The sequence below is a fragment of the Pygocentrus nattereri genome, chromosome 23 (genome assembly GCF_015220715.1).
Source record: "Pygocentrus nattereri isolate fPygNat1 chromosome 23, fPygNat1.pri, whole genome shotgun sequence".
Classification (NCBI taxonomy): Eukaryota; Metazoa; Chordata; class Actinopteri; order Characiformes; family Serrasalmidae; genus Pygocentrus; species Pygocentrus nattereri.
The window spans coordinates 15,602,297-15,617,287 of NC_051233.1; the positions used below are offsets into that span (position 1 = coordinate 15,602,297).

At 39.5% G+C, this 14,991-nt stretch overlaps 1 protein-coding gene across 10 annotated transcripts in view; it reads right to left on the minus strand.

The window, feature by feature from the left end:
* Window positions 1-14,991, minus strand: part of mast4 (microtubule associated serine/threonine kinase family member 4) — a 170,951-nt gene that overhangs the window by 60,044 nt on the left and 95,916 nt on the right. For all 10 annotated transcript variants that reach the window (XR_005129511.1, XM_037533498.1, XM_037533497.1 and 7 more), the window contains one exon: window positions 9,109-9,140. Coding sequence is in view for 9 of the 10 variants with exons in the window: in XM_037533498.1 (XP_037389395.1) it covers window positions 9,109-9,140 (32 nt within the window). In the remaining variant the exon portion in view is untranslated. The remainder of the gene's footprint in view (window positions 1-9,108; window positions 9,141-14,991) is intronic.

The window sequence follows — 14,991 nt, forward strand, 5'->3', positions numbered from 1 at the left end:
AACATGTTAAGAGGATTCACAGAGAACTCCGTCCAAACCTTGGAAACACACATTTTTCCAAGGATGTAAGTGAATTATCCATAGACTGTATAAGTATCTACTATTGTCATCATATGTTCATCAGTATATTGATTTTGCATTTGATAGCTAAACATCAGGCCAGACCATCCTTTCTGTCAAGTATTCAAAAATTCCCACAAAATCCAACCCCATGCCTCTGACTAAGCTATTTTTGAGCCATTTCTTTTTTTTGCATTTTTTTTCTTCTGACTCAAGAATGCATCCACTTTTAACAAATACTGCTTTAAACAATAAATCACTTGCCCACTTAAAAAGTGCTACATTGACAGTAAGCACCAACAGGCTATTTAGCAAAATGAATCATGCAAATTTATGCTATAACAATTTGAACAGAGTGAGTGCACTTTTTATTTAACAATAAATAAAACAGTAAGTAATTAGCCAATTCCCAACTGTGTGTTAGGAGCAAAACTTTCAAAATTCAAAAGCTTGGCAGATTCTGATCAGGCATCCCGAGTCCAATGTCTTTTTTTGCCTTAGAATTTAGCAACCTAGCAGTTTTTGTTTCTATACCTGTTCTAATTGGTTATGCTATGTGATTCCTCATTCAAACACTGCTTATAATTTCATCTTGAGAGCTTGGGTAAAACTATTGTAAGCTCATATATAAAATATGTCTTTGTTTTGTTATATAACAAAACTAATGACTTAAAAACAGGCTGTTCTACATATTAGTTCATACAGGGATTGTGGATTGAATAGTACACTTTTACTTACGTAGTATACCAGCATGATGAACTAAGGAAAATGGGGTTTTCTATGGGCTATGGGCTCTTTAAAGAAATAAGGCTTACGGTGCTCTTCCACTTTTGATGCATTTGCAACGAAAAGGTAATGCGCAAAGCGCAATCCTCTCCTCCACATTACAACAGGCTGTGCCAACTCTAAAAAATGTCATGCAATGTGGCTGCATGAGTCAACCCTCACTGACATTTAGCAAACGCATCAGGAGGCCCATACACGCTGTGTGCATTCATAACATCATCCACCATGCTGTTGACCAAAGCCAGCTGTCTGCCTTCTCCACCGACTTGCTGGCTCAATGTGGTTTGCTCTCACTTACGTCTCTCTTACTCTCTCTTACTCTCTCGCGCTCTTGCTCTCTCAAACATCTACGTCAGACAGTACATTGGCATCAATATACTCCAAAAAAACAACAAAAAAAAACAAAAAAAAAAAAACCACCTGTGCTGCAGTCAAGTTGGATATATTATTAGTTCTTAATCAGGCTCCGACAGCTTGAAGATATGAATGAGAAAGAGAGTCAAGAATTAATAATAGGACTATTTTACACCAGCAGATCGATAACAAATGTTCCACTTTTTTGTTTCTTCATATAAACAGGTATTGCTGGCCTTTATTTTCAGAAACAAAGTCCAAAAACACATTAGGGGTTTTGAAGATTAAAGTAAGATAAAGGGGGTAAAGCTGATGTGGGTTGACCTAGGGAAGATCTTATACCAATGATCATTATGTTTTAAGGATTAAATTTCATACTATTTTTTTAATACCATTTAGTATATGGCCATCAAAGATTCATCTGTCAACCATAGTTTGAAGTTAGGTGACACTCATAACATTCAGTATCACATCATTTTCCAAATAACTCTTCATATCACATGACATTTCAAATAAATAAGCTGATTGTTGATCACATATGAGCAAAAAATGCTTGATTCTGATTCTGGCAGATACTCATCATATGCTAATTCTCTCATGGTCAGAATATTCTGCCAGTTTTGCTTGTTTTCAAGAATGCTCAAAATATTAACACAGTAAAAAACAAGAACTGCTTGCTTTTAAAAAAAATGTTGATATGAGCTTGATTAGGTTAGGTTCCAAATTTCTTCTCAAGGCTCCCCAGACATAAGGATTTGTTCAAATTCATCAGTTCATCAACGGTTAGTCAAATCAGATTTTGGCTGATAACTACAAATAACACTGGGCTGCCATTAGGAGAGGAATGGAAATGGTTATGCAAACACATTTAAACATATTGCTGCTTCTTATCAGTAATTTGTCCACAGAAGGACAATGTATTCTTAACTTACAATGGATTACAAAGTACAAAATTCAGAACAGAAAACTCTAAATGTGTTGGAGACAAGCACTCTAGAAATGTAGCTGTAAACTCCTGCCGCAGAGTAAAACTAGTAGGTCAATTTCTTTTCACAACACTGATCACCAGCATGTGTCATCAGTGCCACCACAAAAATAAACGGCATTCAGGGCTAAATATAAACAACTGAAAACAAACCTGCCTGACCCATTTCAGACACACACAGCCAAAACACGCTCCCAAGTTAGCTGGGGGCAAGCCTATGTTTTTAAAAATATCAAACTCCACAATAAAGCCGTGGGTAAAGAGGTATTTTTAAAATGAAAATTAATTAAAAACTGGTAAACATTACAGATTATAGCTAAAAAAAAACTAGGTTTAAATTAAATCACAAACAGAACCATGACATTCAAGGACCAGACATGTTTTGACCATATCAGCCTGTCTAATAACTACTAATAACTATCTAATAACAACCATGTTTGTGAGACAGAGTGACTAAAGATGGAAGCAATCTCAGACACCCTCAATGTGTGCTATGGTAAGCATTTCTGTCACTAATCTCTTGGCCCACACTAATAGATTTCATCAGTCTAAACAGTCTGAAGCTACCATTGCTCCAACAGGTGTGGATCACCTCTGTGCCGAAACCTTTCCTTTAATGCTCTTCACACCAATTAAAGTCAACACATGCGTCATACAACACTAAGAAAATACTCAAGTTTAATCCTGTTGAAAGCATAGAATGAAGAAAGATCTCCTATTTGTACTGCTTTAATATCCTCTTACAAATTTGGAAGTGTGTAGCACATACATTACACAAGTGGCCAACTGCAGCACAAGTGGAAGAGTGATCTGCAATAAAAGGTGAGCCTCAGTGAGCTAATTAGCCAGCTAAGCAAACTACAGACTGCTTTTTTGAGATGAAATGTACATAAACCTTTGAAAAACTAATCTAAATCTAGCTTAATCTAGCTTAATTCAGAGTAAAGCAATTGTGTTACAATCATGTATAACAGACAAAGCAGTTTGCTACATATATTCCAATCTGAACACAGAAAATGGTCATAGCTTTGAAATTTAAAGTATTTCCAAAATATTTTGAAAAAAAGAATTGCACTAGATCACAACCATTTCTTTGGCAAGTTGTTGCTAATCAAGCAAATAAGTGTAATAAGGTATGAGCGTAATGTATATAAACTCTGTGAATAACTGCTTTATCTGGCTATAGTTTCAGGTTTAGAATGAATGCACTGCCCTTGTTTGGAGTTGTAGGCTTTTTTAAAAACTGAATTGCATCAGAATATAATTCTGGGCAAGTTCAACTACTGAAGTCTACATTCATTTTGAATTGATCCCTCGCTACTCCAAGGGATAACCTAAAATACTTCACTTGTGCTACAGAAGCAGAACAGCCTTTAACACCAGGCATCTGGCAGTCCACCATAGGAAATGGTAAGCACAATTTGACAAGGACATGTTACAACAGTATTATAACAGAAAGCTCCTCAAGAAGGCGGTAAAAATTCTCTTTAGTGACAATGATATTGAGAACTGCAATTATCATGAAAAGGAACATCTTTCTCAAATGGCCAAGGTATTTTTAAAGCATTTTCACCTATATAATTACTGTATTTTGTCCTCAGTTAAGCTGTATACTGCTTCCAATGCAAAAGCCAAAAAACATGACCAAATAATATAAGCACTCATGAACTCTGAGCCCTGATCCAAAGAGCTGTTTGCGCCTGGGACATGCTCCGTCAGTAACGCACACTTATGAAGCCTGCCAATCCTTCTTCTCCTCATAACATTTTACTTGTACTCTTATTCTTGGATCAATTCCCAGAGAGTTATTGGACAGACTGGAACCTGGAAAACTGTAAGCTCTGGTTATCTGGCCAAGGAATAGATACATATCGCATTTGAAAACCCTCTATGTAAACAGTGCTTTAGATCACACCCCATTAAAGCTAGGGCATAAATATGATTCGTGGCTCAGAATGTGGGTGCATTTTATTAGCTTCCACCAATTATGAGGCAGCGCTTCCAGAAAACAGTTTGCAGGCTGGAATCTCATTTAGATGTTTAAGAGAAATGGCCAGAGACTGTTGAAATCCAAGACTAGGTGTCTTACTAGAGCCACAGCTGCTTGGTTGGCCAAGCTTAAGTAGGTAAGGGGACAGACGCTATACACAGCAAACAAAAAGGCTGGAATGGGTTGAAACACGTCTTACAAATTCTTCAGATGAAAATCAGCCTACCTCATATACACTGCTTAAAAAAATAAAGGGAACACTCAAATAACACATCCTAGATCTGAATGAATGAAAAATTCTCATTGAATTCTTTGTTCTGCACAAAGTTGAATGTGCTGACAATAAAAATCACACAAATATCATCAATGGAAATCAAATTTATTAACCAATGGAGACCTGGATTTGGAGTCACACACAAAATTAAAGTGGAAAACACACTACAGGCTGATGCAACTTTGATGTAATGTCCTTAAAACAAGTCAAAATGAGGCTCAGTATTGTGTGTGGCCTCCACGTGCCTGTATGACCTCCCTACAACGCCTGAGCATGCTCATGATGAGGTGGCGGATGGTCTCCTGAGGGATCTCCTCCCAGACCTGGACTAAAGCATCCGACAACTCCTGGACAGTCTGTGGTGCAACGTGGCGTTGGTGGATGGAGCGAGACATGATGTCCCAGATGTGCTCAATCAGATTCAGGTCTGGGGAACGGGCGGGCCAGTCCATAGCTTCAGTGCTTTCATCTTGAAGGAACTGCTGACACACTCCAGCCACATGAGCTCTAGCATTGTCCTGCATTAGGAGGAACCCAGGGCCAACCGCACCAGCATATGGTCTCACAAGGGGTCTGAGGATCTCATCTCGGTACCTAATGGCTGTCAAGCTACCTCTGGCGAGCACATGGAGGGCTGTGCGGCCGTCCAAAGAAATGCCACCCCACACCATTACTGACACACTGCCAAATCGGTCATGCTGAAAGATGTTGCAGGCAGCAGATCGCTCTCCACGGCGTCTCCAGACTCTGTCACGTCTGTCACATGGGCTCAGTGTGAACCTGCTTTCATCTATGAAGAGCACAGGGCGCCAGTGGCGAATTTGCCAATCCTGGTGTTCTCTGGCAAATGTCAAGCGTCCTTCATGGTGTTGGGCTGTGAGCACAACTCCCATCTGTGGACGTCGGGCCCTCATACCATCCTCATGGAGTCTTCTACCCATTTCTGCAGACACATGCACATTTGTGGCCTGCTGGAGGTCATTTTGCAGGGCTCCGGCAGTGCTCCTCCTGTTCCTCCTTGCACAAAGGCGGAGGTAGCGGTCGTGCTGCTGGGTTGTTGCCCTCCTATGGCCTCCTCCACATCTCCTGGTGTACTGGCCTGTCTCCTGGTAGTACCTCCAGCCTCTGGACACTACGCTGACAGACACAACAAACCTTCTTGCCACAGCTCACATTGATGTGCCATCCTGGATGAGCTGCACTACCTGAGCCACTTGTGTGGGTTGTAGAGTCCGTCTCATGCTACCACGAGTGTGAAAGCACCACCAACATTCAAAAGTAACCGAAAGCATCGGTACTGAGAAGTGGTCTGTGGTTCCCACCTGCAGAACCACTCCTTTATTGAGTGTGTCTTGCTATTGCCAATAATTTCCACCTGTTGTCTATTCCATTTGCACAACAGCATGTGAAATTGATTGTCAATCAGTGTTGCTTCCTAAGTGGACAGTTTGATTTCACAGAAGTTTGATTTACTTGGAGTTATATTGTGTTGTTTAAGTGTTCCCTTTATTTTTTTAACTCACATAATATGCGGTTTCTAAATGAGCTCTGTTTGAAGCTTGCACAGCATTATTCCCATGAATAACTTGAATGTGAACCAAATAGATACCTGCAACATGTCGCCTAGATAAACCCAATGGGGGGGGGGTGGTGGTTCAAATTCATCTCCTGCTGCCATAACAAGTATCTGCTTTTGCAAGCACTTCAGGGCTGAAAAAATTCAAATCACTTGCCTCTGTCTCTCTAATTGGGTAAGTTATTTACATATAGCTGATGTCGAAGGTCTAGAAAGTTGGTTTAAATAGCAAACATTAAAAATACTACAAAAGAATAAACAATTACACATTTTTGATGTTTCAAACTCTTCAGCCCAATAAGAAAAAACCCAAATATTTACATTGCATGTAGTTTATAGAAAATAAGAGCAATACAATGCCTATTAAAATCTTGACCCTGGTCTAGGGTTCAACATATTTCAGATATACATAGTACCTTCCATAATGTTTGGGACAAAGTCATGATTTTTTATTTGTCTTTACTCCATAGTTTTAAATTTATACTCCAATGATTAATATGCGGTTAAAGTACACATTCTCAGATTTTAATAAAGGGTATTTTTTTTTACATTCTAGTTTTACCATGTAGAAATGACAGTACTTTTTATACATAGCCCACCCCTCTCATTTCAAAACACTATAATGTTTGGGACACAGCAGTGATATGCACAGTAAATCAGTCATGTTTAGTACTTTGATGCATATGATCTGTGTGCAATGACTGCTTACTCCGTGACATCACCAGGTGTTATCTTCTCTGGTTCTCTTGTTTTTTCAAAATAAATACTTATTTCAATTCTTTATATATTAATTCTTTTAGTATATTTCAAATAAAGTTGGGACTGTAAAGCATTTACCACTATGTAATGTTGCCTTTCCTTTTCACAACACTTAAAATACATTTAGGGACTAAAGACACTGAGTGATGAAGTTTCAGTTATAACTTTGCCCTGTTCTTCCAGCAAAAAAGGTTTTGAATTTAAGGTGTTCAACAGTGTAGGGGTCTTTGCTGTTGCATTTTATGTTTTAAAATGGGCCACACATTCTCTATTGGTGACAGTCCAGCACCTGCACCCTCTACTTCTACAGCCATTCCTTTGTATTGTGTGTGGAATGTGGTTTTGCACTGTCTTGCTGAAATATGCATGGGCATCCCTGGAAAACATGTCACAGTTTCCACAGTCTGATGGTCCATTCCAGATGCCTCCAAATCTAGGGAAGTCAAATCTGGACACAGTTAAAATAAGGCTTCGTTTTGGCACAGTGAAGTTTTAACTAGCATTTGTGAATATAATAACATATTGTAGCACAACAAAGGTTTGGCAAAGTAACTCTGTGCCCATGTGGTTATATTGCTTATAGATGAATGATGGATCAGGGAGCACAGTTCTTCAGCTTAGACTTGCCCTTCTTGCTCTTCCTTGAATGTTTCAATTACATTATACACTGTATACAAATTTCCAAAGGCCTTCCCATCATTCCCCTCTACTTAGGACTCCCCCAATCACATGATGCTACCAACGCTAGGAGCGTGAAGGCTAGCACAGGCTTCCTCCGAGGCCTGTGAAACCAGCCACCGCTTCTTTTCAAAATGCCGTTGATGCAACGTCTCGGGACAGCCGAACGTGCTCGGAGGAAAGCGCCAACCGCCAGATCTGTTATGTCAGCTAACAGATGCATGCGCTGACTGGCATCGCATTGAGTGATGGGAGGAGAAGGGGGGCCATCCTACCCACCCAGAGAGAGCGAGGCCAATTGTGCTCTCTCAGACTCCCGGCTACAGATGGCTATAGCATCATCAGGGATCGAACTCACAATATCCTGAAAACAGGGCCAAGGCTTAGACAGTTGTGCCACTCGGGAGCCCGAGGAACATTGTTTTTAAACATTTAAATTACTTTCTCAGGCATTTATTGACAAACTAGTGATACTTGGCCCATCTTTTCTCCTAAAAAGTTAGACCTGCGCAAACCCTAAATTGTCCCCGTCCCAACTTTTTTTGGAATGTGCTGCACGCCTTTAAGGCAGGAATGGATGCATATTTACAAATGCAACGTTGACCAGATAAAACGGGAGATATCTTGTGCTCACACTGTCCGATATGAAAGTAAATTGTAAAAAGTATTTTCTTTTTCATTTGCATTTTCCATACTGTCCCAACTTTTTCTGATTTGGGGTTGTAATAACAGTTGATTGTATGCAATAAAGACTCTATTAAAATCTGAGTAAATGTATAACATTATGACCACCTCATTCAGCTCCACTTACTGTATAGGTGCAATTTGTAGTTCTATAATTACAGAGTGTAGTCCATCTGCTTCTATGCATACTTTGTTAGCCCCCTTTTACCCTGTTCTTCAGTGGTCAGGACCACCATGGACCCTCACAAAGCAAGTACTTTTGGGGTGGTGGATCATTTTCAGCACTGCAGTAACACTGATATGGTGGTGGTGTGTTAGTGTGTGTTGCACTGGTCCAAGTGGATCAGACACAGCAGCACTACTGGAAGTTTGGAAGTTTTTTTTTTTTTGCACATCATGTATTATTTTAAATCGGTTTCTGATCCATTACAAATTACTAATGACTTGGCTCAAACTGTAGTGGAATTACTTGGCATATTACTTCCTGGTAGTCTCACTGCTTTACTTCCAAGTTACCTACTTACTTCTAAAAGTAAGCACATTTTTACTCTTACTTCCTATACAAATCTGCACCAACTGGTAAATAAAGAGGAGTTAATTGAGTATGTAATGCAGAACCTCGGAGAACGCTTGGACACTGCATCATTTGTCAAGCAAAGTGGCAACAGTTTAAGCAGAGTTGTAAACAGAAAAGCCAAACTTGTACATTATTAAGTAAATCAACTGGATGATCAGGTACAGATCACCTCCTTAGCTATTTGCACAAAATTTTACAAAATCCAATTACATAATATACAAATATTAATAAAATGTCTAACAGTTGAATACTAATTAAAATGAAGGTCAATGTAAGTGAATGGCCACAAGTGAATGGTCATAAGGTGAAAAAAGGGTCTTGACCAAACCTCAGTGGTTTGAATAGCCCTGCTGGAAATCAATAAGGCTGAGTCATGTCTACTTACAAGCTCCCTCTTCTGGGCAGACTGAGTTCCTTCTGAAAAAGAGAAAATAAAGAGAATGTGTATGAGTTTACAGTTATTTTTGCCATATTTACATTAATAAGCTATGTAAAGTGCCCATATCCTAAAATTTTTTTCTCGCATATACATTTTTTCCTCTGAGCACCACATTTGTGTGTCAAAAAAAGCTTTTTTTTTTTTTTTTTTTTTTTTTACATGACCATTTTCCAAACTCTCTTTATCATAAACAGCCTGTTTTTGTTACCATGACTAAGAAAGACATTGGTAAATAATCTCTGTTCTGAAAGCAGTCCAGCCTGAAACACACCTGAGTGAATGGGTGTAGCTTAAATGTTGCAGGCTAAATAGGCAGATATATCTAAGTGCTTTGTTTTTCATGACATCACAAATAAAAAATGAAATCAAAACAGACATGTTTTTACAGTTAAGTTTCTGTATGTGGACTGTTATTTAACACACTGAAGGAAAGGGGGAAAAAACAAAAGCATAATAGGTCCTCTTTAATTTTACCTTTCTTTTTGAAATTGTACCTTATACGGTTGCTTGACTTCTCTTTATAGTTTTAGACATTATTTTTAATCATCTACACTTGTATGAGTGCTTTAGTTAACCAGAGTCAGAGTCAGCCAGTGTTCTGCAGTGGGCAGAGCTGTTAGCATGCTAGCTAAGCTAATGCTAACCAACCCCTCTCTCCCATTTAGCAATACTGATAAAGGGATAAAACACAAATCTAAATATTAATTTCCATTGAGCTCAGTAACATAAAACCACATAAACCTTACATACAAAAAAATGGACAGTGGAGGGAAAAAATTAAATACGAGAATAATATAAGATATAGGATCTTTAATAATATATATAGATCCAGATCCAGATCCAATCAGATACTTGTTACTTTGCATGTCTTATACACTGATCAGGTATAACATTATACCACCTCCTTGTTTATTTACCACCTCCTCGTTTCTATGCTCATTGTCCATTTTATCAGCGCCACTTACTATATAGGTGCACTTTGTAGTTCTACAATTACAGACTGTTGTCCATCTGTTTCTCTGATACTTTGTGAGCCCCCTTTTACTCTGTTCTTTAATGGTCAGGACCCCCATGGACCCTCACAGAGCAGGTACTATTTGGGTGGTGGGTCATTCTCAGCACTGGAGTAACACTGATGTGGTGGTGGCGTGTTAGTGTGTCTTGCGCTGGTATGAGTGGATAGTGGATACAGTAAATTAAGTTAATAAAAGCTTATAATGTTATGCATGACACTTGGGGTTGTTTAGAGATTGCTCATTTAATCTACATATATAATCTGTCATAACTGCATTTAAAACCCATGCAGTTGTTCAATGCTGCAGAAGCTCTCAAGCTCTCAATAATAGATTCAGAAAAGCTTCATTTTGTGACAAAGTTTATCACAACAAAGATATATCATCATATTGCCACATCCTACAAAACAGCCCAAACACATTTATAGGGCAGTCTGTATGAGATGAAGTGTGTAAAAGATGCATTTAATCATTCATGCCTAAATCATCTTTTCCAGCACTGCCTAAGGGGCCTCGTCTGACTTTGTTGGGTTTCATTCATAAACACAGGGCCAGAGAGCGTGGGAAGTTCCCTGAGTCTGGCTTCTCAATGAAGACCTGGATCAGTCCAGGAATGAGATGGACCACTGACCTAAACAATTATAATGTGAATGTGCCAGCTTCTTCGCCTAGAGTTGGAACTAAGAACTGTGAATACACTTCAGGCACACGTGCACACGCGCACACACACACACACACACACACACACGTCCCTTCTCTGACCATTCATGGGCTGCTATGACTTCACTGTTCTGGCTCTTTAGTTTAGAGTGGTGACCCACTTTCTCAGTGCTCCACATAACAGCAGTGAGACACAAAGTAACTATGAATATTTAACCTCTGCTCTTCATGCAACTCTCAACCTGTGCTTTGAGGACATAAAGGTAAAACTAAAACCTAGAGCACAGCTTATGAAGTCATTTTAGCAGAAACTAAAATTTCATAAATGTAGTTTGCACAAACCAGAGTACTGTATGATCTACATTGTCATATGTTTGTCATTAAAGACAGAACACATCACATTTCCATCAATAAAATCCTCAATCTCACTACTAGAGGATGAAATTCTGTTGATACGTGTTTCCAGACTATTCTTAGAGGGGTGCAATTTTCAGAAGTTTCCACCAGAGGGGGCATTAACAATAAATGCCTAAAGAAACAGACAGTGATGAAGCTGACAATCCTTATGGATTCACCCTGACATGATATAATTCTGACTGATAAAGCAGCTATTCAATATTTCTATTGTATGTTATAACGAAATAAATGTTCTCAGTGACAAATGATCAATACGCAGTTGTATGCGAATGTTTGGAGTTTAGGCACTCCTTATCAAATTATACATGTTTTATACATCTGTTGATTTTCTGAATAGAGAAGAAGTTATCTTAACATCTGCATGGCAATATGACATTTCTACAAACGTTAATGCGAGATCTCACCTCTCACCTCATCAATACTGGAAATTTTCAAAAAAGACTGTCAGTGGAGCTGCAATACCATATTGTTACTGTTATTGCAACATGCAAACACATTCTTAATATACATGGCACCAGGGTGACGTACAACTCCAAATCCAATGAAGTTGGGACGTTGTTTGCAAATCCTTTTCAACCTATATTCAACTGAATACACTACAAGGACAAGATATTTCATGTTCAAATGGGTAACCTTTATTGTTTTTTGCAAATATTCACTCATTTTGAATTTGATGCCTGCAACACGTTGCACAGAATTTGGGACAAGGGCAACAAAAGACTAGGAATTGAGGAATGCTCAAAAAACACCTGTTTGGAACATTCCACAGGTGAGCAAGCTAATTGGAAACAGGTGAGTGTCATGATTGGGTATAAAGGGAGCTTCCCTGAAAGGCGCAGTCGTTCACAAGTAAGGATGGGGCGAGGTTCACCACTTGGTGAACAACTGCATGAGAAAATAGTCCAACAGTTTAAGGACAACGTTTCTCAAAATGCAGTTGCAAGGAATTTAGGGATTTCATCATCAACAGTCCATAATATCATCAAAAGATTCAGAGAATCTGGAGAAATCTCTGCAAGTAAGCGGCAAGGCAGAAAACCAACATTGAATGCCCATGACCTTCGACCCCTCAGGTGGCACTGCATTAAAAACCGACATCATTCTGTAATGATATTACCACATGGGCTCAGGAACACTTCAGAAAACCATTGTCAGTGAACACAGTTCGTCGTTCCATCTACAAGCGCAAGTTAAAAGTCTGCCATGCAAAGCGAAAGCCATATCAACAACACCCAGAAACACCGCCGGCTTCTCTGGGCCCAAGCTCATCTGAGATGGACTGACGCAAAGTGGAAAAGTGTCCTGTGGTCTGATGAGTCCACATGTCAAATTCAACTTCAACAATTAGTGTCCTCACTTTAAGTGTTGTTAAAAAGAAAGGTGATGTAACACAGTGGTAAACATGCCCCTGTCCCAACTTCTTTGGAATGTGTTGCAGGCATCAAATTCAAAATGAGTGAATATTTGCAAAAAAACAAAAGTTTATCTGTTTGAACATTAAATATCTTGTCTTTGTAGTGTATTCAACTGAATATAGGTTGAAAAGGATTTGCAAATCATCGCATTCTGTTTTTATTTATGTTTTACACAACGGCCCAACTTCATTGGAATTGGAGTTGTACGTCACCCTCGTTAGGGTTGTAATTAGAATAGCAAAAATGTAGTCAAATGCCCTTCCAAGAAGTATTTCCTTGCACTGGAAAGTGTGTAACCATTTGGCTAAACAGCCAAAATTCATCTCAAAGATTTCCTGAACTAGAAGCCTGTAAAAACACCTAAAACATGATATGCTTATGCCCAGATACACTATATTACCAAAATTATTCAGTCACCCATCCAAATCATTGAATTCAGGTGTTACAAATCACTTCCATGGCCAGGGGTGTAAAAAACCAAGCCCGTACGCCTGTAGACTGCTTATACAAACATTTGTGAAAGAATGAGTCACTCTCAGGAGCTCAATGAATTCCAGCATGGTACCATGATAGGATGCCACCTGTGCAAGTCCAGTTGTGAAATTTCCTCACTACTAAATATTCCACAGTCAACTGTCAGTGGTATTATAAAGAAGCTATTGCGAATGACAGCAACTCAGCCACAAAGTGGTCGGCCACATAAAATAACAGAATGAGGTCAGTGGATGGTGAGGCGCATAGTGCGCAGAGGTCAGCTACTTTCTGCAGAGTCAATCACTACAGACCTCCAAACTTCATGTGGCCTTCAGGCTCAGGAACAGCATAGAGAGCTTCATGGAATGGGTTTCCACAGTGGAGCAGCTGCATCCAAGCCTTACATCGCCTAGTGCAATGCAAAGTGTCGAATGCAGTGGTGTAGCGCCGCCACTGGACTCTAGAGCAGTGGAGACGTGCTCTCTGGAGTGTCGAATCACGCTTCTCCATCTGGCAATCTGATGGACAAGTCTGAGTTTTGCTGTTGCCAAGAGAACGGACTGCATTGTGCCAAGTGTAAAGTTTGGTGGAGGGGGGGGATTTTTGTGTGGGGCTGTTTTTCAGGAATTGGGCTCAGCCCCTCAGTTCCAGTGAAAGGAACGCTTCAGCAGACCAAGAGATTTCTGACAATTTCATGCTCCCAACTTTGTGAGAACAGTTTGGGGATGGCCCCTTCCTGCACACCAATGCACAAAGCAAGGTCCATAAAGACATGGATGAGACAGTGTGGTGTGGAAGATAGAGTCCCGATAGAACCCCTTTGGGGTGAATTAGAGCAGAGACTGTGAGCCAGGCCTTCTCGTCCAACATCTGTGTCTGACCTCACAAATGCTCTTTTGGAAGAATGGTCAAAAATTCCCATAAACACACTCCTGGGAAGGCTTTCCACAAGGGTTAGAAGAGTTGAAGCTGCTTTAGCTGCAAAAGATGGGCTGACATCATATTAAACCCTATGGATTAAGAATGAGATGTTACTGAAGTTCACATGTCTGTGAAGGCAGACAAGCGAATACTTTTGGAAATGCAGTGTATGTCCAAAAAATACATAGACTATGTCTACATAGTAGTAATGGCTACTGATCAAAACAAAGCCATGAGAGAAATATCAAAAATGTTAAGTATAGCCAAATTAATAATTTGGTATATTCTCGAAAAGAAAGAACATACTGGTGAGCTCAAAAACACAAAAAGGCCTGGAAGCACAAGGAAAACAAATGTGTTGGACGACCCAAGAAATCTTTCTCTGGATAAGAATAACCTCTTCATAACAGCTGGCAAGATCAAAAACACCCTTCAGGAGGTAGGCGTATCTGTGTCAAAATCAACAGTTAATAGAAAGACTTCACCAGAGTAAATACAGAGGGTTTACTAAATGAAATTGACATTTTTTATAAAAACATCTGAATGGTTGCGTTACAACAACTTATGAGACAAAGATCAACTTGTTCGAAAATGATGAGAGCACAGAGATGAGAAGTTACTGCTCATGATTCACAGCATACCACCTCATGTGTCAAGCATAGAGGAGGTAGTGTTATAGCATGGGCATGTATGGATGCCAATGGAACTGGTTCCCTTGTATTTTTGATGTGACTGTCGAGCTGCTGTTCAGCATAACACAGTCTACAAAACCTCATTGCTCATTGTCAAGCAGGAGGCACCAAACATTAACATTCTAAACTGATGACTCGAAAACAGCCTCCACATTTTAAAAATCCTCTTACCATGTAGAGATGTTTTAGTATGAGAGTATAATACACCAGAGGGCCAAAACACTTTGACAGCCAGCA